This window comes from Ammospiza caudacuta, chromosome 5 (assembly GCF_027887145.1).
Source record: "Ammospiza caudacuta isolate bAmmCau1 chromosome 5, bAmmCau1.pri, whole genome shotgun sequence".
NCBI classification, from domain to species: domain Eukaryota; kingdom Metazoa; phylum Chordata; class Aves; order Passeriformes; family Passerellidae; genus Ammospiza; species Ammospiza caudacuta.
In genome coordinates, this window is record NC_080597.1 from 51,687,362 (window position 1) to 51,711,534 (window position 24,173).

At 38.0% G+C, this 24,173-nt stretch overlaps 1 protein-coding gene across 1 annotated transcript in view; it reads left to right on the plus strand.

Moving 5' to 3' along the window:
* ZNF277 (zinc finger protein 277) overlaps positions 1-17,696 on the plus strand; it is a 42,293-nt gene extending 24,597 nt beyond the window's left edge. The window contains exons 5-12 of the mRNA XM_058805554.1: positions 2,513-2,604; positions 3,941-4,051; positions 5,901-6,033; positions 12,220-12,287; positions 13,462-13,558; positions 14,070-14,112; positions 15,750-15,924; positions 16,734-17,696. Of these exons, the coding sequence (XP_058661537.1) occupies positions 2,513-2,604; positions 3,941-4,051; positions 5,901-6,033; positions 12,220-12,287; positions 13,462-13,558; positions 14,070-14,112; positions 15,750-15,924; positions 16,734-16,926 (912 nt within the window). The 3' untranslated portion in view covers positions 16,927-17,696. The remainder of the gene's footprint in view (positions 1-2,512; positions 2,605-3,940; positions 4,052-5,900; positions 6,034-12,219; positions 12,288-13,461; positions 13,559-14,069; positions 14,113-15,749; positions 15,925-16,733) is intronic.
* The last annotated feature ends 6,477 nt before the right edge of the window (positions 17,697-24,173 follow it).

Consider the following 24,173-nt stretch of genomic DNA (forward strand, 5'->3'; position numbering starts at 1 on the left):
GATGCTCAAGGGACTGTGACATCCTGCATAGGAGGAGAGGCTGAGACAGCTTGGACTGTTGAGTCTGGAAGACAAGGCTCACTAAGGGGAACTTACTGATGTGTATAAATACTTGACGAATGAAAAAGGAGACAGATTCTTCTCACCTGAGCCCTGAGGATAAGAGGTAATGGGCATGAATTAAAAACCAGGAAATTCCCCCTGAAAACAAAGAGACACTTTTTTTTTTTACTGGGAGGGTGGTCAAACACTAGAGCAAGTTACCCAGAGAGGTTGTAAACTCTTCCCCTGTGCACAGTCAAAAGAAAACTCAACACACTCCTGGGTAGCCAGGTAGAGGTGACCTTGCTTGGGCACAGGGGTTGGACTTGTTGCTCTCAAGAGATCCTTGCAACCTCAATGATTAAGTGATTTGAGGTTGAGGAATGCTATTTAGTGGTTCTTCACAGTGCATAATTTCTGCACTTCTCTGTATCTTTAACAGTTTTCTACAAAACTTCTGGGTTTGTGAAAGACATGTGGGCATGCAGTGTCATAATGATACTTGTTTCCCACGTGTATGTCATGTTTGTGGCTTTCAGGGAGGAAAAAGGGTTGTGTGCAGCTGATGTTTACATAGAACCATCTTATTACAAATAATATCTCCTAGCTGCTATAAATTGGAGTGTACCTTTTTGCTTTTTAAAGGGCATTTGTTTCTGATTTTGTGGTGTTTCTTACTATGCAGTTCTGTACCAACTAAGCCTTCTCTCCACTGCAGTGCCAAGGGCATGAGGAGTCTGTTGGCAGGTGAGCAATCTCATCTGCTCTGCAAGTAGACATTTCCTCAAACTCTGGAATGAGTGGAGAATTTAACCCAAAGCAAGTGCTGGTTTTGTTTACAGAGTAATTAAATTAGGAAAGAAAGAAATATGCATTTTTATTTTGGTGCAAAATCATTTGCAGTTATCACTGTTTTGAATTTCAGAATTGTATCCTCGGTTTTTACAGAAGGATTTTGTGAAATCGAGCTGCAGCTGTAGTTGGGGCTAATGGAGTCACTTCTTTAGTTACAGCAATAAAGTCTGTTTATTTTTTCATTTCCCTTTGCTGCAATCTGAGTGTTGACTTGCAAGTTAAATAGATATTTTGCTTTGTAAAGCCTTTACCTCCAGACAAGTCCAGCAATTAAGAGTGAGCTGGCAAATGGGCTCATGTGAGTTGCGTAGAATAAAGACCAGAACTATACAACTTTTGGTGATTTTTCTGCATCCTTTGAATCCTCACTGCTGTCTCCAACAGCAAGCCCAAACAAGGACAAATGCTGTCTTTAAAATGTGCTGCCTGAAGCATTTCATTCTGCAGTTTTGAAACTGCAGTTTAGGAATATTTCAGGCTGTATTGCAGCAGGGAGCTAGCCAAGGTGGATGTCATGCAGAGACATAATGGTGATTGTGATGTATTGAGAGAGTCCAAGGAATGAGCCTGAAGTAGGTTAGAGAGCACAGCTTGCTGAAATAGCTGACAAGGCTGTGAAATACAAAACAGATACAGTCTTTTGGAAAAACACAGTCTTGACAAAGATTTCCTAGTTGTGAAGCACTGCCAGGCAAGGAAGTACCGGCAGCAAAACTGAGGATACATGGAGGGGCAGTGTCAGAATAAGGCACCTGGGTGTTTTCTTTAAATAAAAAAACTAACATCCCCAGACCTATTTTTTTGAAAATACATGCTTCCTACAACAGCACTGACCTTGTCCTGCTGTCATGCATACAGATATTCACCCATCGTCTGACTGGTAGTTTTAGGTGGGAGCTTCTCTTTCTCCCAGTAAGTAAAGACCCCAAAGAGGAGTCTTCACCAAGACTGCAAGCTGTCCCAGCTTCCCAGGAAGAGCTGTTTGTGTATGATCCCCAGTTTGTCACAATCTGAGGCTGAGACAAGGTTCAGGAGGTTGAAGATATGCACTGGAGGGGAAGAAGGTGTTAGTCCAGTTTAGTGTAATGCAACATCAGGAGTGCTTGTGGCATGTGCCACAGCTTCTTACAGAAACTGCCAGGGCTGTGTCCTCTACCAGGAAAAAGCCCTCTAGGTCGCCTGCAAGTAGCTGTGTAGGACTGAATTTGCCAGTCCATGGGGTGTTAGGTGGTTACCCATAAACCTGCTCATTGATACCAGAGGTGAAGCTGAATCACAGCTAGAAACATTAAACTGATACATTTTATACAAAACTATTTAAATAGTTGCATAAGATCTCACCCTGGACTGTATTTATTTCCATGCACCATGTAGATAAAGTTAAGATAATTTTACTGGAGCTTAGCTGGGACACATACTGCCTTTGGAAAAATTTGGAATATCTGTGAGAACCCTCACTCAAAACATACTAACATCTGGTTTGTGCCAGCAGTACATTTCAATTTTATATGTTCATTGTTACAAGTAAGGATAAATATGTATAATAAACTTATGTGATGGAATGATTTTATGATTATGGTTTTCTCTGAATAACTATATCTGTTCCTTTTCATAGAGAGAAATTCTAGAACAGCAACAACAAGAGAGATATGACACAAGTTTTCATAGTGTGTGTATGTTCTGTGATCAAGAATTCACAGGAAACAGGTTTGTTTATTGCCCTGTTTGCTTCTGTTTTATTTTTTGATACCTGCTCGGCATCTTTGTTTATGTTTTCAATGTCATTGAACCAGTTAATGCATAATGGTAGGACTCAGACGCTAGAATTAACTTTAAGGTATAGTTTATGTATTTCTTTCAATTGAAGTGGCATTTTAAATAGATTCTGTCTTCTCAAACTTTTTTATTTATTCCAGTGCAATTATTTCTACTACACAGTATGCTGGAGTTGGGAACAAACCATTTTAAAGAGAAACTTCTTTTTGCAACTGTTTTAGTGACAAGGACAGCTGTGTAAGCTAGTGTGATGGTTAAAAAAACTTTTCATCCAGTTGTATACTTTCTTGTTTAAAACTCACCTAACTAGTGTGAATTTGAATATCAAATGAAAAAGAGGAGAGGAAAATTAGAGTGAGAGCAGAGGGCTTTACAACATCAGTCAAGTGTGAGCAAGAATTGCACTGAAGTGCATGCTCCAAAGGAACTGTGTTTATTCAGAGTAAATCAGTTTCAGTTGGGGAGGGTAAGTCTGCTTGCATGGGTAGTTCTGGTAATCTGGACAGATAGAAGCACCAGGGGTCATTTTCCTGCAGGTCATCCCAGTGTTCTGTGAGTGTCCCTCTCTACTGCCTGGTGACATCCTCTGCTTTCTCCTGAGTCTGACAGGCAGAGGGCATGTTTGAAAATCATGCCTGGACCAGGTAAAACCAAGCATCAACATTCAAATATTTCTTTAGTCCTCAAAAGCAGAAGCTGAGGCATATAGAGAGGTTGGGCACCTAAGGAATTTACCAGTATATGTCTGTCAGAAGAATATCTTATTTAAACATCCATTATTTTGTGTACACTTTTGAGTGCCATTCATGTTGCTGGTGTGAAGCAATATTGATGTAAAAGCACATTGCATCCAAGAATTTCTGCTCTGCTAATCAGCAGAGAGAAGTCTGACGAAGGGCTTTTTGGAATGCTTCTCAAGGGGGTTGTTTGAAATGTGATTTGCTTATACAGAGTAATGAATGAGCTTTGCTAACAGCGAGGGTCAAAATAAACTATATTGTAATTTTCATTTAAAGGATTATATTTCATGCATGTGGATGGAGCAGTTGAAATGTTACTGAACATTCAGCAGAGCTGAAAATGAAAAGCTTCCTGTTTCAATAAAATTGCATTCTTATTTCCTAGCAGTGGCAGCAAGACTATTACTGTTTATTTAACATTGGCTTTTATGCAGTTTTAGAGCCATTGGTGTATTTTAAATAAGTAATTAAATTATTCTTATGTATATGCAAGAATATGTAACATTCTATTTGAATGTCTTTTGTAGATCTGTTCTTCTCAATCATATGGCAAGAGAGCATGCCTTTAACATTGGGCTGCCAGATAACATTGTGAACTGCTATGAGTTTTTGGCTGTATTACAGGAAAAGCTTGACAAGTAAGTAGAGTTTTGTTTGTTTTCAATAAACTTGGGTTGTATTTCTTTTAACTTGGAAATAGTAAAAATGAATTCCACATTTGTGACTAGTTAAGAAGAAGCAAAGAGAACATGTAAGTTTATTATGAGTCCTCTTAGAAGTCTTTTTGTTGCCTTATTGAAAGCCAGTTCCTAACAGTTAATAAATAGTATGAAGTCAAGTGCCATGTTTCACTTAGGTGTTGCACAGTTTGACATCGATAATAGCACATGCCTTTTTCTCATAACTGTTAGCATTAATGTTCTTTCTCATTGTGACAAACTTTTTGCTAAACATCTCCTTAACTGCTGAATACAGAGTCCTTGTTCCAGTCTTCTTTTGCCTCCATCTACCATCGCTGTGGGATGTTTGCTCTCTCCCTTTTGTACTGCTTAGAGAGCCAACCCAGAGCAGAAGGGGATAGATACATGTTAACTTTTCCCAGAAAAGAAGACATTTTAAGAATGCCTTCTCTTTTATCATTGGTGTTGCCGAATGCACTGAATTACCATGCTCACTGATAATTTGCAGCTCTACTGTTCATCAGTAGGACCTGAAGCTTTCAGTTCAAGGCGGTTTTCTCAAACCTGATCCTCTCTATAGTTAATGCACATGCTGAAATTGTGTCCAGAGGAGTGAAAGGCCACTCCCCCTACAGCTGAGAATAAACATATTAGCTATGCTAGTAGAATAGTACCTGAGAATAAATTACTAGAGGAGAAAAATCTTGTTTCAGGCAAATAAAACTGCATTATGTATGCTGACAGAAAGCCTTCTGTACTCTTCATGGGAATGCCTTTCTCAAGTAGAGCAAACACTTTGCTGTTAGCAGGTGGAGCAAAGCAGATATTAAAATTCATAGATGTATTCTGGCATCAGACCTATGATTCCCCAGCAAGGCAATCTTGATTTGAAGTCTGCAAGCATAGGGAGAGCTCAAAACTTCTTAAATGTCTTGAAAGGCAGAATGATACTGAGAATCCTGAATTCCTGCTGCACACAAAATATCTGAGGGGAATCTGGAAACAAAACAGTTTTATGATGCTGATTTAAGGCAATGCATGTTCTGTTTTGTTTGAATTGCTCTGAAATACATACTGTGGTAAAATTCTCATTTGTTAATGAATGTTTTCACCTTCTTAAGTAATGTGTATATACACCTAAATAATACTTTCCTGTCTATGTACATACATATATGCAGGTACCTATGTGTATGTATGTCTGTCTGTGAATTATATTTACTACTCTGTGTGTGTGGATATGAATTTACTTACAGAATTTTACTTAGGATTTCAAAACCCATTGACCATCCTGGCAAACTTTCATTTGCCCTCCCTGTTGAGGTACAACTATAAAAACTTTCTGTTTAGCTAATTTAGATTGTTTCAAAAGATAAGTAGTGTGTTCACAGTTTGTTTCTTTTCAATCTGAATTACAAAGGAGCAATTACAGATGGATTGGATGTTAGTGTAAGTCCATGCTGAGTTACAGAGCTCACACAGTGAGCAATCAGCAGCCTTTCTGTGCCTGCTTTGGGTAATCAGACTTTTCTCCCACTTTGCATATGGGGCAAATAGTAAAATTTTTTGTTATCTATATTTATCATTTTTTGTGATTGTTATTTCTGTTTGACTCTACTGTGATCTAAGATTATCTTGTAATTATTTTTTTTTCAAATAAGCTTTCTGTTTCTTTTAGTTTGCTGTGACATGCTTAGGTTAATCATATTATATATAACTCCAGCTTATTTAAGTTTATTATTTTACACTATTTTCAGTTTAACATGTTTAACCTGTTTAACAATTTAACCTGTTTACCTTTTTATCTTAGCTTGCAGTGTTTATACTGTGAAAAAGTCTTCAGAGACAAAAACACACTTAAAGATCACATGAGAAAGAAGCAGCATCGCAGAATCAATGCCAAAAATAAAGAATATGACAAATTCTATATCATTAATTACTTGGTAAGTAGTTCTGTGAATAATTAGCAAATTGACTAAAGAGATACAGACATTATCTGGTTAAAAGTGAATAAATCCAAACTAGCAATTAGTATAAAGGTCAAAAATCAAGTGAAGTATTCTTAAGAAGTATGCTCATTTATGGTGTGATATTCTGGATAATTGTCAAACTTAAGCACTAGTAAACATTTTTTCTTGAGACTTGATTTTGAGAGATGCAAGAGTGTAGCTTGAAGAGACACTAATCATCATGTCATTAGTGCTCAGTCTCTGCTTTAAAAACAGAAGGGAAGGTGAGATTGAGCAATTAAGTAAATGGAGGCCTAACTTAAAGCAAGTTGGCTTCGAGCTCATTTTCTACAAACCTGAAGCTGGAAGTGCTCTTCAGAGGATAAATTAAATGCAAAGAGGAGGAAAATGAAAGACACAGAGATGAAAGAAAAACAGTTAGTTTTTAGCCTCCAGGTAGGTGTATGTTGCTAAATATTTTTTTATCTCAGACCTCTGAGAGAGTGTGCATGTGTATGTAACAGATTTTCATTTGCTGCCTTCAACTTATGAATATAGGAGCTGCTTCAAAAGCTGCTATGTTCTGTCCCAGAAATAACTGTGGTTCACCTGAAGTAGTCTTTGTGCCTTCTACATGTGCTAATATCCAGGTTATAAATAGGCATTCATGACTGTTTTACCTACTCTTTCCTTTTAATTTCTCTCCATGGGTGTTATATTAATACTGAGAACAAAAATTTATATGTTTAATGCTCTGCCAAGCCCCTTCTAACCAAGACAGAATGATTTCCCTTGGTGACATTTTATATTTTTCTTCCAAAGATCAGTGATCTGAGACCTGGAGGTTTTTTCCTAGATATTCAAATGTCTCAATGTTGAAAACTGACCTGTATTTGCTACACAGTGAGGAAAAAGTTGTGAAGCTGTGTAGGGTAGATGTTCTTAGATCCTTCACAGAACTGAGCATTTACTTCTCCTTTGGAAGTTAACAGATTTTAATTTCATATAATTGTTTTAAGTGATTTTAATAGTTTCTACCTTCTCTGCTTGTCCTGCATGAAATATTATGTTTTCAGAACTTGGCATCTTTTTAAATGATCTTTTGTCTCTCATTTGCATTCATTGTTTACATTTTAATCTGTTCCATCTTAGATCAGGAAATTGAGCTGGGTGACTCCCCAGAATCTCTGAGAACCATGAAGCACTACTTGAGAAATCTGAGAGACATGGGAGAGACAGGGAGGTCATAACATGGATACAGACACAATGGCTGTGCCATGTTAATAAGCAGAATATGCCAAAGTAAATATGACAGCAAGGCTGATATTCACATACCTAACCTGTTTTTTCCAGTTGCTCCAAAGCTGGTGGTCTTGCCCATATCACCTGAGGATGGTCTGTGTTCTGTGCTTGCTGACCCACATGCAGGTGTGCTCTGAGTGATGCTGCTGCTTGTGTGGCCCCAGACCATGCAGACTTTGACAGTCAGGGCCTTGGTCCCCTCTGCCTGCAGCTGGGATTCTGGCCAGCACCTGGCAGGGTGCCTTCCTGTGCCAGCCTGATCCAGCTCAGGTGCTGGTCACTGAGTAGCATCACTCAGACATGCATTCCTTCATGTTCTGGAAATTACAGACAACAGTAAATATGACTCAGATAAGCTATGTCAAACCACCAAAATGTTTAAAATTGGGCAGTGGGTACTGCATATGCAAGATCTGCGCCAGTACATCTTCTGGGACATACTTGAATGATCACAATTCTTTGTCTGGCTCTACATGCTCTGCTACAGCCACATTGTCTTTCCACACATTTTCAGTTGTCTCCACTACAGTCTACTCAGGGGACTGTTTCTGCTCAGCCTTTCTGATCCTTCTGACTATACCCACATCAGAATTTCTGACATTTCTTCTTTTAAAGGAAGAATTTTTTTTAAAGGTCAAAAACAGACTAAAAACTCTGTCTTAAACACTTATAAGATGGTTCACTAATAAAATACATGTTTGCACACAGGAAATTTTTTTGAATGTTCCTACATAATGGAAAGTGTTTGCTTTCCAAACAGCCTTTTATAACCCTTTTTTTTCTGCACAGAGACAGGAAGACTAAAAGGAACAACCTCAGTTTCTTCACTAGGAGTTCAGTAGATTGGCATTTACATTTTAAGGAGGAGATATTCTGTAGAGCACATACATGCTCTACAGTAGATTATATTAAATATGATAGGATGGATTTTTTTCAAGCTGCAGCTATATTCAGTAAATTCTAGATGTTACACAAGATCTGCTTTTTGTAATGGCTCAATGTAGTGATTTTCTTTCTCTCCCCTAACACCTCACAACTTACCAGAATTTTTTTTAATGTGTACTATCAAGATTTACTCATTTTTCCCAATGAGTGTTAGAGGTGTGTGTTTCACATTGCTGTAAATGCCCAGGGGATTATACAATTTCAAAGACACAAACATGGTTTACATATCACATCTGAAATGATTCCCCAGTGGATTTGGAGGTCTTTTGACTGTATTGTGTAAGTGTGGAAGATTATACCAATCCTACAGAATGGCTTGAAGTGTTAATTCAGAGACATGAATTGGCACTGGAGTGCAAAGAACTAAGCAACAACGTATTTATGATATACAGATGTAGAATTCCTTATTTTCTTTTCTTAAAAAAAAAAAACACCTAATTTCCTTGCTTCTCTGTGTGTATTATCCTGTGGCCCCATGGCACACCTTACACAAAGAGCCAAGTAAAAATGGAGAGAGAACTTTGTAATGTGGTGCCTGCTGGAGGCCATGAAAGAACAGAAGGCAGTATTAAAACTCTCTTATTCCCAGAGGAACAGAGGCAAACCCAGACTGACAAGACCTTCCTTTTTGTATTCACCTGATTGTTACCAGCAGCACTTTTAGGTATGGAGTATCCTTTGTAGGAAGGCCAGATGTCTGTTTTCAAATTGACTAATGGCATGTATCTATATACAGTATGTAGCATCAGTGAATTAATACACTTACAACTGAACTAGGCAGCTGAGAAATGGTACCTGCTACTTACTAGAAAGCTTGTTTCATAAAGCCTTTATTTTCCTCAAAAACAAAAAGATATTTTCTCCTTATTGCCAAGCTCTAGGTCATCACTATTATCTGGGGGCCAGGGGAAGAATATTTTATTATGGGAATCACTTTTTATATTTAACCTCTTTTGATTTGTAGTGTTTATTTTGTAAAATAGTAAAGGGAAACTCTTCATAAGTTGGTGATGATTCAAGATTTAATAAAATCCCCCAACTGGGGAATGCTTCATATTGAAATTCATCCAATGAGGATTAACTAACATTGGGGTAAGGCCATCTCCTCTTCCTGACGCACCATCTCGAGTCCTGCAGCAATATAAACCACATAACATAACTCAGATCATCACAGCAAGGCAGGTGAGAAAAAGGGAAAATTTGCAGGGGAAATCAGCATATGTTTGGAGTTTGTGAGCTGCCCAGGCCTGGATCTCCATTTGCATGTAGTTTGGGAACTGCTCTTTAGGGAACACTGCTTGAGATACCAGCTGCTGTTTCTAGTTTCTCCCATCTCTGCACTTTTTTCAAGATGGGATGTGTTGCCTCAGTGAGGCACACAGACTTTCTTCCTGTAGAACAGCACTGTAGTTGCAAAGGTAAATTGCCAGTGAAGCATTTCATCTCTGTGCATTTAGACTACATTTTGGAAGAGGAATTAATCAAACCACACACATTTGCATGTTCTCATTTTTCTATAGCATCATCCTCTCTGTGAGGCACACAGAAAGTATTTAAAAGAAAAAGTTGTTTTTTCTTGAATATATAGCAAGGCCTGCAGGGTTTTTTTAATTATGCATTTTCTAGTGTTTGAACTATTAGCAATGTCAAGTCTCATTTTTTCTCTGGTTTTGTTAAGAATTTCTTGGGAATCTCTAGAGATCATTCCTGGCAGCTCTTGCATCTTGGATGAAAAAGCAAAGAAAATTGAATACTTAACAAAGGCACCCTTGGTCCCAGATGCCCATCAAGATGGAGAACTGAAAAAGTGTTAAAAAAAAAAAGAAGAAAAACCTGAAGGATTTTTAGGAATGTTTCAAAGAACTCTTTTCCACCCAATTGCTCAGATTCAGTCTCCTGCCACTTTCATCACAGTGTTCCTAGTTATCCATTCACCATGCAATTTTCCAGTGATACAAGACCTGGTTAGCTTTTAGCTTTTTCCTTTTCTTTTTTCACCTCTGAATATAAATAGATGAGGGAAACAGAGACATCTTACAAGCTCCATCTCTGCCTTCTTCACAGAAACACCATTAAAAACATCAGCAATAACAAAGCTCAGGCATGTTTTTTCCCTTTCACCTTCAATTAAAAGGTGAAGCTTAAGGCTGCTGTTTTGAACATACTCTCTTGTGCTGATACACTTTGAGCTGGTAAGGGGAAACATGGTGAGCATTCCTCTTCATTTTGCAGTGGTTGTGAGCCACTATGTGCTCATTAAGGTGCTAGCATTAGCAGACATAGGAAAGGAGTGTGCAGCTGGGAGAACATGTGGTGAGAGGTGTTAATGGCTTCATGATATCTCACAGTAATGGTGACGTTAATGAGTCTCCCCTCTCACTCAGAGAGCTTACACACTACCATGTAGTATCACTGAATTAATTACACAATTTTCATTCTGTAATATATGATGACATTATGTTTAGAGCTGTCTAGGGACAATTGTTTATCATTTTCCTGATAGACACTAACAACTTTAAAAATTCTCATTAAATTGTTAAATGATGGATATCTTTTCCTTCTTTTTCCAAACACCCATAAAGGCAATAATCACACTTGTTACTAAGAATGTTATTAAATATATTTATTAGTAGGGATATTTCAATAAAATCAATTAAAGTATTATCTTTTTATTAGCTGTCTTTTTTTTTATGGGACAAGATCATCAGTTGTAATCTTTGTGAATCCTCCATAGCCATCAGGTTCAAAAATACTATTCTGATTACTGGTTAGTTTACTTGGGTTTATTTGTTAAGGCAAGAAGAATCCCAAGAAAGAAAAACACTAGCTAAAGATCACTGCTGGTATTTGAGTAGAGCCCTTCAGCTTTTTATTGACTGTTATTTACATCTCAGTCCTGCTGAGAGTGCTCCCATTGTGCTGAAGGCTGCACAAATGTATTGTGATATACTTCTTGCTGAAGGTCTTTAAGGTATAAATAAACAACACAGAAAGCAAAAGGAGGAACAGAACACCATGAATAGATGTGCTTACGTTCATGCCTGAGAAGAGGAGAGAAGACAAAGTGGAGCTCTGTGCCCTGGCTGTCCTGCTTTCTGGAGCACACTGGCTGAGCTGACACCGGAGCACTTTCTGGAGCACTTCAGCTAAGCTGAAGTAGTTGCAGGGAATGTTTTTTGTTTGCACTGGCACAGCCTTGGCAAGGACAGCTCTGAGTGCTGCAGCTGGAGCCCCACGTGGGGCAGCTGCATGGAGCAGCACCTGCTGCTGGAAAGGCAAGGTGGGCAGATGGGAGGGCAAACTTGAGGTATTGATAACATACCTGCCTCAGGAACACTTGGGAAGTGTTGCACTGTAGGGGGATAGAATATAAGAAAATAAAGGTAGTATAGAAAGTAATCTTACCCCCAAGGAATTGCAGCTGGGTTAATTATTAGAGGTTAGGAGCAGGCCTGACTTTCACAGGCCACAGCTGTCACCAATAAGAAGAAGAGTGTTATAAAAGAGTGGATTGGTGGGTTGAGGGGAAGTGGAGTTGGTTAGCTACTGCAGGAAGAACAGAGGCAGTGCTTAGAGGAGATGCCCATGAGAAACATTAAGGAGGTATGAAACTCTTGCAATAAGGAGACAAGAATATGAAACCTTTGCAATATAATGACAGCATTGCACCGCTGGTTTTCTTGAGAACTCTGTGCCGAATCATCTTCCTCTCAGCTCTGTGTGGGAAGTGCCCTGTTAAATGATGAAAATAATTCTTACTTTAAAAATTCTTACTAAAGTAGTGTTGTATGACTACCTTTTACTCACAGCAGTACTGAAGTGATCCAAAATAAGACATTGATTGTGACTTCTGAGATGTTCATTCAGTTCAGTGAAAATGTGTGATGAGAATTAGGAGATGTTTTTGTCTTTTCTTTTGTTTTTTCCCCCCAGGAATTTGGAAAGTCCTGGGAGGAAGTGCAGTCAGAGGATGACCGGGAATTACTGGATCGCCTAGAAGAGTAAGAGTTACTTATGTATCCATTACACAGACTTGCAGGACCATTATTTTTTTAAGTAGTTGCAGGGAAAATGCTGTGCACAGTTAGTACACAGTTTAAATTCATTTAAGCCAATCAAATCAGCTCCAAATTGTCCTCATTAAAAACACTTTTCAGCAATGAGCGCTGTAATTTCCATATTTCAACCACAAGCTTGTTTTTTGTTTCCTTAGAGCTCAAACAAGAGCCTTCTGTCTTTGTAATGATGCAGACAAAAAGCATTGTTGTTTAATTTTGCACCAGAAAACATTTGAACAGATTCTGCTCAAATTTAAAAATTAAAAGTAAGCATCAGAAGTGTCAGTATGAAGAAGAAATTGTATTAAAAATTGATAAAAAAAGTAATAACTAGAGATTAAAGAAGGATTTCAAAGGAAGCCTCTCAGCAGTGCTGATTCAGGGCAACATCCACCTCCTCTGCGTTCTTCTGTGGTCCAGGCCCTCAGATCACTGCAGAGGTGATTTCCTTGGCCATAGCAAATTGAATAATCAGAGAGTAATTTATGGGAATCAAGGTCCCTGATCTTCCTGATTCTCTCTGTGACTTGAGGGTAATTTTACTTGACTCTGCCTGGTGCAGTAATAGTTCTATCTCTCAGCAGCATTAGGATTTAAATGTTTTGGTAAAGTATTCTCTGTGTACTTGTCTAAATGTAGCATAAGTGAGTAATTAATATTTCATAAGTAAATAACACTTAGAGTCAGCTCTGCCTGATGGTTATTATTTTGGCTGGTGTATTGAAAGATTAGAAAGGTATACAGCAATTTTAAAAGACCTCAGAAAAATAAATACTGAAGGCAATATTAAATGACTTGCCAAACTGGATAGAAATTGAAGTTAGGATTCTGTTTATTAGTGCAGACAGTTTAAAGTAGGATTAAATGACTGTCTGCATAGAAATTACCCAATATTAACTGCTCAGTCTTTCTCAAATTTCTAATTTTTTTAGACTCTACACCAGATTGTAATCATGTATCCAGCTATAAATCCACGCTGTCTTTTCCACCCCTTTAAAATATTCAGTTTCTCTGGATTTATTTCTAGTGTTGTGAAAGCAGAATCTGAATTGCCCTTCTCAAAATGTCTCTTCTCTTTCCTAAGACTAAATGAATCTTTTTGACTTTTATTCATAAGAGATTGGTCTGACTGGGAAGAGCATCCTGTATGTGCAGTTTGCCTGTTTTGTGAACAGCAAGCAGACACCACAGAAAAACTCTATCTTCACATGCAGGTAAGAGTTCTTTTAAATAACAGCTTTTTCATCAGTGTGGAATTAAAAATTGTGGTTGTAACATCTTTATTAAGGTCAAATCAGCTGCTGCATTAATATGCCCTCTTCAGCACAGAACTAAAGGACCTCCAGCATCTATTCTTTAAAACATGCGGAGAAGTCAAGCTTTACATTAAGAGTATGACTAGCTATTACTTGTAAGTGTACAGACTGCTACAGGCAGTAAAGAAATAAATCATGAAACCACTATGATGTAAAAGATGTTAATATATCTTATGGTTAGCATCTGTGTTTCAGTTTTAATAAACTATTTAACAGTATTAAATATGAACGCAAAAGTTTCTGATGAACCAAGACTTCTGGGGTTTGTTTCATGCATTCACGCTTTTGTGTATGTGTATTCATGTATATGTCTGTGTCAGCCCATGAAAAGCTGAGCTGTTTTTAACTTGGAATAGTAGAAGTAGTGGAAATAAGATTTTTTTTTTCCTTCCCTTTTTTTTTCCTCCAGAAATCACATGGATTTCACTTTCCTAAAATAAAGTCAGAGCATGGTGAGTAAGAGGGGCTGTAATTGTCAGCATTTGCCACTAGTGTGGAGAAAACCACATCATAAGAATAGTGGAAAACAAGTTTATCTGTTTTATTTTTGTAGAGACATTTAACTTTTCCATAATGGAAACTGTTTCTGCCAGCTTACAAAAGCAAGCCAAGAACACTTTATTTTTATGGAGCTGTCGCTGCTGCCAAGGATGTGTGCTATTTTCTTTAGACCCATTGGATTCTTTTGCAGAGTAGCTTCTACAAATACCTGCTCTATGAGTTCCAGGTCTGGCTGCTGAAGACTTGGAAGTATTACTATTTTTACTATTATTGTTGTTGTTATTATTGTTATACCTGTTAATGCTTGCCTGCAAGCTAGGAGCTTTGTTTGGCCAATGTTTGCCTTCTGCTATAGAATAGAATCATTTAGGCTGTGGAAGACCTTTAAGATCCTTAAGGCCAGCTATTAACCCAGCACTGCCAAGTCTCCACTAAACCATGTCTCTGAGTGCCACATCTGCACTTATTTGAAATATCTCTAGGCATGGTGACTCAAGGATCCCTTACCCCCTTCAAATCTAGTTTGAAACTGTCTCAATGAGCCCTGCGAACTCCTGTGCAAGGATCCCTTTCCCCCTCTGATTCAGGTGTCTCACCTGTCACCAGTAGGCCTGGGGTCATGTTCACACACCCATGATCCAAATACCCCAAATTCTTCCAGTGACACCAGGCTTGGAACCAGGTATTGATCTGCTGGCTCTTTTTGCTTTTCCCTCATTATTCCTTGCAACTGGAAGGACAGAGGGAAACACTGCTTACGTTCCTGATCCCTTAACTAGTCTTTCCAAGACCCTGCAGTCTCTCTTGATTGACTTGGGATTTCTTGTTTCAACTTCATTACTGCCCACCTGAAAAATCACTAACAGACACCCATAAGGGCAGGAAGGTTTCTCATCACACATTGAACCTGAGCCCCAAGGAGGCAGCAGACTTCCCCTAAAAGTGAGCCTGGTTGGCATTTTGGCCTTCATCCCCTCCAACAGGGAACCTTCTGTGACAATGAGCTGTATTTTTTTTCCTTATGGGAGCAGCTGTTTTGCAGGGCACAGGCTGAGTTAACCCTGGTGGCACGTCTGTGCTGGGTGAGCCATTGTCCTCATCACTGCTGGGTTCCACTGCAGGGGCTCACAACTGTCACACCTGGGGACGTGGGGCAGTCACAGAGGAGACAGGTCTGCTGAAAGGGACTGCCCCTGTCCCTGAAGTCACTGTGCTCAGGGAGGGCAGGGGATGCTCCAAACCGTGCATCCTGTCTGCCTGCTGAGGCTGGCCCAGGGAAGCCAGGCTACAATGCCTATAGTCAGTCTCTCTCTCATTTCCCAAGATTCTTCAACCTACTTGCCTCCTCTTGAACCTCTGTCACTAAGCCTAAAGACAGACTGAGAGGAAACCAAGTGTTTGTAGTTCTTGCACTAAAAGAAGGGTTGGTTTCCCAGCAGCTGGGAGTAAACACTTATTCAGTTAATTTGCGAAGATACAGCATGCAGGCAGTGGTGTCTTTGGTAAACTCTTATCAATCCTTATGCTTAATCCAAGCAAGCATTTTAAATTAAGACTTATGTTACTTGTTCACTACCATCTCTCCCAGGTCTGAACTTCTATCAGCAAGTAAAGCTAGTGAATTTCATCAGAAGAGAAATCCATCATTGTCGTTGTTACAACTGCCAGGAGAAATTTGAATCCAAAGGAGGATTGATAAGTCATATGGAAGAGACCAAACACATTGCATTCCTGCCAGCCAGGTCTACATGGGATCAACCACAGTAAGGGCAAATACATTTCTTCCAGCATTTATACTTTTACTTGATAATTTCTGCGAAACAGTAAGTTGAAGGTTCTGGGATTTACAAATACAACAGTGCCCTGAGCTCCCTAACTCTAGTGGCTCAGATAAAATAATAAATGCTCTCAGAACTACTCAGAATTAGAAATCTCTATACAGTCTGAAGATAAAATGAACATAGGTTACTCCTCTTCTAGTTGCATCCAGGATGCAGTGTTCATATACATGGGATCTGCACTTTCAACTCACTATCCTAGAGAAGTTTGTTGTTGCAAAATTGTTCTAGAACCAAGTCAGGCCCTTTCTTTTGCATGTCTAATGTACATATATGCATGATGTCCACCTAACTTGAGGCATCAAAACCAATTGGTAGTTTACCCATAGTTTTTTCCATGGAAAATAGAGAGACAGTGTAACAAAGCACTGGTTCAGACTCTAAGTAGGCTGTATGGGTCCAGGAATGATGCTCTCTACCAGGTGGTAGAGCAGAGGGAGTGTTCTAACTCAAACACCTCAGTTCAGCCTTTGTTGGGGGACAAATATGGATCTGCAGTCTCTTTTGTAGTATCATATGGTTGAAGAAATAGGAGGAAGGGCTCATCTGTTGTCAGCTTTCTCTAGGACTCCTCTACACTGTTGATACCTGCACTGTGAAGTTGATTTTTTGGGTGTGCTGTTTACTCTCATTCCAGACAACCAGACTTGCTCATCTTTCCTTTCTAAAATTCTTGTCTCAGCCTCTCAAACAAAATGTGTGACTGTCTAGTAATCGTGTTTTGTTGCTTTCAGGTATTATTTTCCTACCTATGAAAATGATACACTCCTGTGTACGCTGTCAGACAGTGAAGATGCAAAAGTTGAGGATCAAAGTGAAGAAGTGCCTGTTGTAAGTGAAGACATATCCAGTCTAAAAGCTCTGAAACAGAGCAGTGTTTTAAACCAGCTTCTGTGGAAAGAGAACAAGAATCAGGAGAAATTTTGATTTGGAACTACAGTGGCTGTCCTTTAGTGCTTTTGTGCTTTTTCTGCAAGATGAAAAAAAAAACCTTTCAAGACTATTGGAATACAGTTAAACTCACAAATGTTATCATCATGGGATATTATGATAACATTATATATCATAAATGATAACATTATGAGAACATAAATATTAAAGAATGAATCCTAAATAAAAATTTAAGTGTTAACTTTGTTGGTGTATCTTCCTTTAAATTTTAGCTTTATTTTAAAATGGAATGCTTGATTTTTCTGCTAGGATCTTCAAATACCCTTAGTGTATTAGTGTTATTTACAATTTTTTCATCTTTTTTTAATTTGTCCTGAATGAATCAGAATATGAGTTCTATTTTAAGGCCACCTTGTGAAAGTTGAGAAGAACTGAGATGATACGTAAAGCCAGTGAGTAAATCTTCTGTGTGCTTTTGCTGTTAGAGAGCAGACAGAAAATACAATTCTTAATCACGTGTGTGGAGGAAATCCTGCTCATATTTACCTTAAAACTTTTGGAAAATAAAAATGTCTGTATATCTTTATTATTAATCATCAGTTTTTAAGACACATGGTGCCTGTTCTCAAAACTAGCTCAGAAACATCAGTAAAGCTTTGCCTGCCCCGTGAATATCTGACTGCATGAAAAGTTGCCAATCTAAAGTCTAATTATTATAGGAATAATTGCAATATTGGTTGCATCAAAAATCAAAATTATTTAAAATATATTTCTGGTATGATTATGAACTGAGATGTTAAAGAATGACTTAGGGAATTGCAGACACATAATCCAAATTAAATGCTAAAAATCTCAAATCCAGAAAAGCTGCCGTATTTCCTTTTCAAGTTCTCAAAGGGGCAGTAGGTCTTCAGCATGTCCAGAAAGAATCTCCATCTTGAAAGGGTAAAGCTGCTCAGAGCATAGGTCCTGCTAGGATGATCCAAACTAAGTATTCCTGAAATGTTAAGTAGTTCCAGAATTCAGGTTTCTCTTTCCATAATATGTATAACTTCTTTCAAAAGTGTCAGTACATTCTTGTTTCTTCTTCAGGTCAGTGTTAGAGCACTGGCTGAAAGAATTAAGTCTTGGCTCAGTGCCCTTTCCTGCCTTTGCACAGCCCTCATTACCTGAAATTCCTTGCTATCAATAAGAGTTGTTGTTGTTTGTCTTTTTATGGTGATTGTGAATTATAAAGCAGTCCCTGAGAGCAGGGGCTAAAGTGCAAATCTTTAGCCATGTTCTGCTAAGCTTCTATGTCCCCCTAATTCACCCTGCACTCTCGTTTGCATCAGTTTCTTTTCATTTGCACTGGACTGGTTTTCTCCTACCATTACACATCACCCTCTAGCACCTCTCTTTGCTTTTTCTTAGGTGTGGGTGCTCTGGAAATAAATTAGACCTACAGGATACTGAAAATGCACTGAGTAAGATCAATCACATAACTGCAGAGTGAAACAGAGACAGAAGCAGTATCTGACTTTGTCAAGGGGAAATGGGATGGAAGAAGTGCAGCAGGTGCTGAGAATACAGACAGAAAAAGGGAACAGTCATAGTCATATGTTTGCATTGATACAAAAATCTGGGAGGAGCAAGCACAAGCCAAATATTTTTGAACTGAAATGTCCTGACCATCTTAAATGAGCTACGATCTGTACTTCTTGCATTTATAAAATTCTTAATTTCCTACAGCAATTGCAATGGGTGTTGCTGCTTTTTTTGCCCCCTAATTTTCTCCAAGCATTTATTTTCTTCCTAAATTAGAAGTTGATTTCAGTCTTTGCTTTTTAGTCAGATTCTTAGCTGAGGGAATAAGAATTAATGGGGCTTACATTAGTGATGTGAGTTGAGCAATGGAAAAAATCAGCAAAAGAACTATGGCAACAGCACATAATGAGTTTTATGGCAAGCCCATCTCAGGAGGGCACATTAAGGGGAGCATAAAATTTTACTGATATATAATAAAGTGAAATGGCAAAACATTTCCTAATCATAAGGAATGTGGTGCTGAGTCATTCAAATCCCTACCAAATTAAAACAATGTCAGCAGTATGAAATGACTGCTGTTCTGGTTCTAAGAGAAATTTGAAAAAGCAATGTTTCAGTGTACAGTTAAGAGACTATCTAAAGAGAAATTGCATACATAACACAGACTGGCTGTCTATGTTGAGTGAAAAGAAAAAGGGATTTAGGAAGAATTCATAAGCAGTGTATAACTGTTTACTTGAAATATCAGGAACATGAGGAATCAGATTATGGTTGAGCTTGTTACTTCAGTTATGAACAGGCAACAAACTAGGTTTAAGTCTTTTGTAGGTTCACAGAGAGGGTTAGTTATGGACTCTAGGGTAAAAATCGAGCACTTTCATTTAGCACAATGATGCTTGTCATTTTGCTGGAGCATACTTATTTGTTCATATAATGCCCACAATTTTCCCTAGGCATTCTTGTCCTCTTATCTGTTTTAAAACTGCAGCTATTTTTTGTCATAAATAGAGGACACAGTAATGACTGCATACAGTTATTAGGGGCAAATATGGTCTTCTAAAAAAAGAGTGGTTTTGGAAGCATTGCAACTAAAGTAATAATGCCTTAATTCTTGGAGTGGACAGAGTTCAGGTTGGCAAATGCTCTTGAGAGAGTCAGATCATGAGAATGAGTACTTCTAATTGGTATGAAAAAATCTGCACTAGTTTAACTCCAATGAACATTTCTTACAATAATTCTTCCTAGTCTAGACCTGGACTCCTTATACACAACTCACTTTTCTGTGTCTAAAGCAATGTTTAGAAGGACCTGGGTTAAAGGAAGAAAAATGTTTGTGTCCAGGTGACTGGTAATCTTTCCTGCCCTTTTTACAAATATCTTTATTATATCTTTTATGCTTCTCCACACTCAGTTTAGTCTGACAAGTCTGTGCAGATTTAATCTGACTTAAGGAGTTAATGGTTGTTGGCTTCCATTTAAGACACTGTTTTCTGTTTCTGTCTACATTTGCCTGGCATGCTGTGAGAGCTGTCGGCATCTTCTCTTAGCTGCCTAAATGGTACCTGATGTGAGAAACACCAGACTAAGGCTCTGAGAAGTCTCTCTGCTGTTGTCCTTTCTCAGTGTCATCTTTGCCTCTGAATTCCAGTCAGATCTTTACCAGTGACTGAGGTGTTTGTCACAATCTATCTCTCTCTCCTTCTTCCATTTAACAGTGTTTGACCTAAATCTGAGGTGGGACGCTGAACTTTGAGGGGAAGTAAACAAGGTTACCAGTGTCCATTCTCAAATTCAGGTCCAGAGCAGACAGTGGGCATAGGCCTTGGCATCATCTACTGTCTACTGCCAATGAACAGCAGCAAATTCCCTGGCTTTGCTCATGACTTGATGCTGTGTTAAATGTCCTTGCATTATTTGCATTTTACTTAGATGTATACAGAGGCCGAAGAGAATCAATGATCCCTGGGGAAAAGCTGTAATTCACATTGGCAACATGAAAAATACTTCGTTTCCCCAGGAGGTTTTGTTAAGTCGGGATGCTTTCTGAGGCTTAGTAACAATAACAACAACTGAAGCATCTGTTTGTCAAATTATCAAATTATGCCTTTGTCTACTCTGCCAGGTATGTCAAAATTGGTTAGATAACAATTGTCACATGCAAGAGGTAACTTATAGCCCTAGCAGGAGTTACTGCTTCCATGCAGTAGTCTTTAAAATCAGCTGCTGTAGAAATAGATGCAGCAGTGGTTGCATGTAAAATTACTCCTTTTTTTCATGAGCATTCAATGTTCTGTTCTTTTGAGTGCAGTTTTTTTCCTTTCTGTAGGAAGTTTTCTCCTACTAAGCTGTGCTCAATTTGACTTCTTGCACCAGGAAGAAATTTTCAGTTGCTTCTTGAATTGGATTTTACATCTTTTGCCAAACTCTTGGTCATGAAGATGCAGACAAAGTAACTATTTTTGTGATTAAAATGTAACCCTTTAGTTGAATCACATTTTATTTTTAAATCCCTGATAAATTCAGTCTCTAAAATAATAATAAGAAGAGCGGGGGAATTAAGGATCTTTATAACTAAAAATACATCAGTTTGGTTGCATAAATTTGGATAAAAATAAAAGTGCTTTTTTTCTTCCACAAATGTACCTTTGAACACAATTCTCTCTATCTGGTTTATGATCTTGAGACTGAAAAGGTGGCTATGTGTAGATTACATATGGGTCTAATGTCCACCCTTGCGTTATCATCAGTAAATGTAGTCTGTGGATCCTAGAGTCATTCAGCTCACCCTAAAGAAGTGCCAGTGGCAGATTTCTAGTGTTACTGCTAGAACACTGATATGCTTCAATTGTAATTCTCAGTATAATCAAATGCTTCAAAATTTCACATTTTGTGGGGGTCATACAGAGCATTTGTCTGTCACATCACATCTTATGAGTGTGTAGTGAAATCCCTCACAATAACTGCAGGCAGATTTTTGGTATCACCTCCAGCCACAGCTTCATTGAATGTCAGGAGATTTACTTTTTATTTCTATGCTTTCTGGAAATAGCAAAACAATCTAGGAATAAATAATGCAGGAATTGCTAATTGCTCATTAGGGAGCCTGTCTTTGAAAACTGCCTGCACAGCTTTACAGAGCCAAGCACTGCTTTAACCTTTAGGTGGTTTTAAATTTATGCTTCCAGTTGTACTGAGGTCATTTTGTTACTTTCTGATGCATATCTGTGCCTTCACACCACTAATGGAAGTATTGCTATGGATCTTCACAAACATTTGACCTGTTGCAATAAACTGTTTTTTGTTAGAATCAAGGTGAAATGAAGAGCAGATAAGCAAAGATGGGGCTTAGCATTTGTGAAGAAGGATTGTGAGTATGTGGCAATGGATTTTTACAAACAGTGATTTACCATGCATTCTTTGACAAATATTGTTCCTTCCCTCTGCCTCAGTTTCCTAAACAGCAAGGTTGTGATTATATAACAACTTTTAGGAAGAAAACCACACATAGAAGACAGGATTCCAATGTATGCATGCAGCTTATCTGCATTAGTTAGGCTTTCAAATTTGAAATATTTAGTTCAGAAAGTGACTAGATCACAGTCAAAAGGTTTAATCATTCAAAAAGAAGAAACTTAATATTGGGATTACATTCCCATCAGGAAAGAAATGTTGGCCATTTTGAAAATGACTTTTTTTTAAAGAAGGGTTAACTTCCAAATCAGAGCTTCAGAATATTTCCAATTTGCCTTCAATTGAGATTTTCAAGTACAGAATGTATATTTTCTAGAAGGTCCTCTGCTTTTAGTCATGTTACAGATACTCCAAGTGTTCAGTTGCATTCTAAGGAAAATTGTTTTCCTGTAAGAGAAAAATGACTGCATAGCATAGTGTACCCATGGTTGGCACAGATGAGAGAAGTCGTCCATGCTGGTCTGCTCTAGCCTTAAAAGGTATAAACCCATGAGTTTGCTGAGATTAAAGAAAGAAAATTTATTGCAAAATGCTCTGCATCCCTAGATTCATTCAATTGATCCATTTCTTTATAAGCAGTCTCTATTTAAAATCCTAGCTCTTTAAAAGTTTCAGGTGGTTTAGTATTTTTCTCAAAAAGTATACATGTAAGATAGGTAAGAATTTTCAGACTCTCTTAAGCTTGTTATTGCATGTGCCTCGCCTTTCCTTCAGTGAAGGAAAGTCTCTGATTACAACAGGACTTCTTTTCACTATTAGAGATGATATTTGGATGTTTTCTTCTTAAAAGTTGCTGCAATGGTACTTTTGTTAATATTGCCATCTTTACAAGAGGCTTGAGTTTTTTATTTTGCCTTGAGCCACTCAGGCAAACAGTTACATTTCAAGTTAGCAATCTGTGAAAGGGCTCATGCTGGGATCCATGCTTCAATGCAACAGCATGGACCATTTTCCCATTTATGCTGGATTGTCCCTACAGATCTTTAAAGATGAAGAAGACGTTGTTGCTTCTGCCTCCTAGACTTGGTGACACTGGGAGAGTTGTTTAAATGCCCCTAAAGACTGATTTGAAGCCAGTTAGATAGGATTCCAATCAATACCTAAAATGAATGTTAGCATCCTACCGAGCAAAGATTTCCTGGTGTTTAGTTTTGTTTCTGGTTGGAAAAAACAAAACAAACATTCCTTAATATATGTGACAGTGTTTATGTACTAAATTTTTGGGGCTTTGTGCTGATTAAAAATAGTACAGTTCTAGAGCCTGCCCTCTCTTGTTTGTACTGCTTTATTCCTCATCTCTGCCACCATCCCTCCCATTACCACTGGCCACCTCCCACTCCTCAGTCAGGTTTACCTTGCAGTCTTGCATCTGAAAGCTCGACTAAATCTTATTCCAATATTATTCCAAGCTAAGGATTTAGATTTTCATACATGTGCAGAATGCCTCCTATGCAGACTAAGGGCTTTGCAGAGGAAAGGTAGATGAGTTAAATGTTTTGGAGTTCTCTAGTCATGAAGTAAAAGGCAAGAACAAGTTTTCTGCATGTACATGGGATAGTCTTTGTAAAAAGCAGTAGTTAACATTACTTGTCTTGTAAAAGGGCTTTTATTAAATCAATAATGATAAAGTATGTACTAATCTATTGGACATAATATTGGAGCATCATATAAACAGATGACAGGTGTCATCTGCTGTGCAGGCTGTAAATTGATGCTCTGGTAAGAGCATATAGTACAAATAGAAAAAGAAATCTGGATTTTAGGGCTTTTTCTAATTTCAAAGAATCAAATAGTATTTTATGTCTTCCTGTGAGAAGGCTATGTCCATTCAAGAGAGTTGAAGTTTTTGTCCAGGTATTTAGGGTAAACACTGCTTGTCCCTCTGAATTTTGATAGAAATTGAAGTGGTCCTTGATGAGACACATGGTGATAAGGCAGCCATCTGTTTAAAAAGGGGTCCAATAAATCTCATTTTCAGTGACTGAATTAAAATACCCTTTAGCTCCATTCATTTTATTAATTTTTTTATTAATTATTTTTCATTTACTTTATTTTTGTATCACATAACATGGAAGACAGGAGGCTTAGAGCCTGGAAATATAAATTTAAGAAAAGGCAGAAGCCATGTAATAGTGGTACAGCTTGAGATGCAGCATTTCCAAAAATGTGAAAGGCATGCCAATAAATGCATTTTTTTTTCCTGAATAATCAGAAATCTTGCAAAAATCTGAAATTAATTTTTTGTTTTCTGAATTTTAACTTTAATTCTCAGGAATGGGAGACAT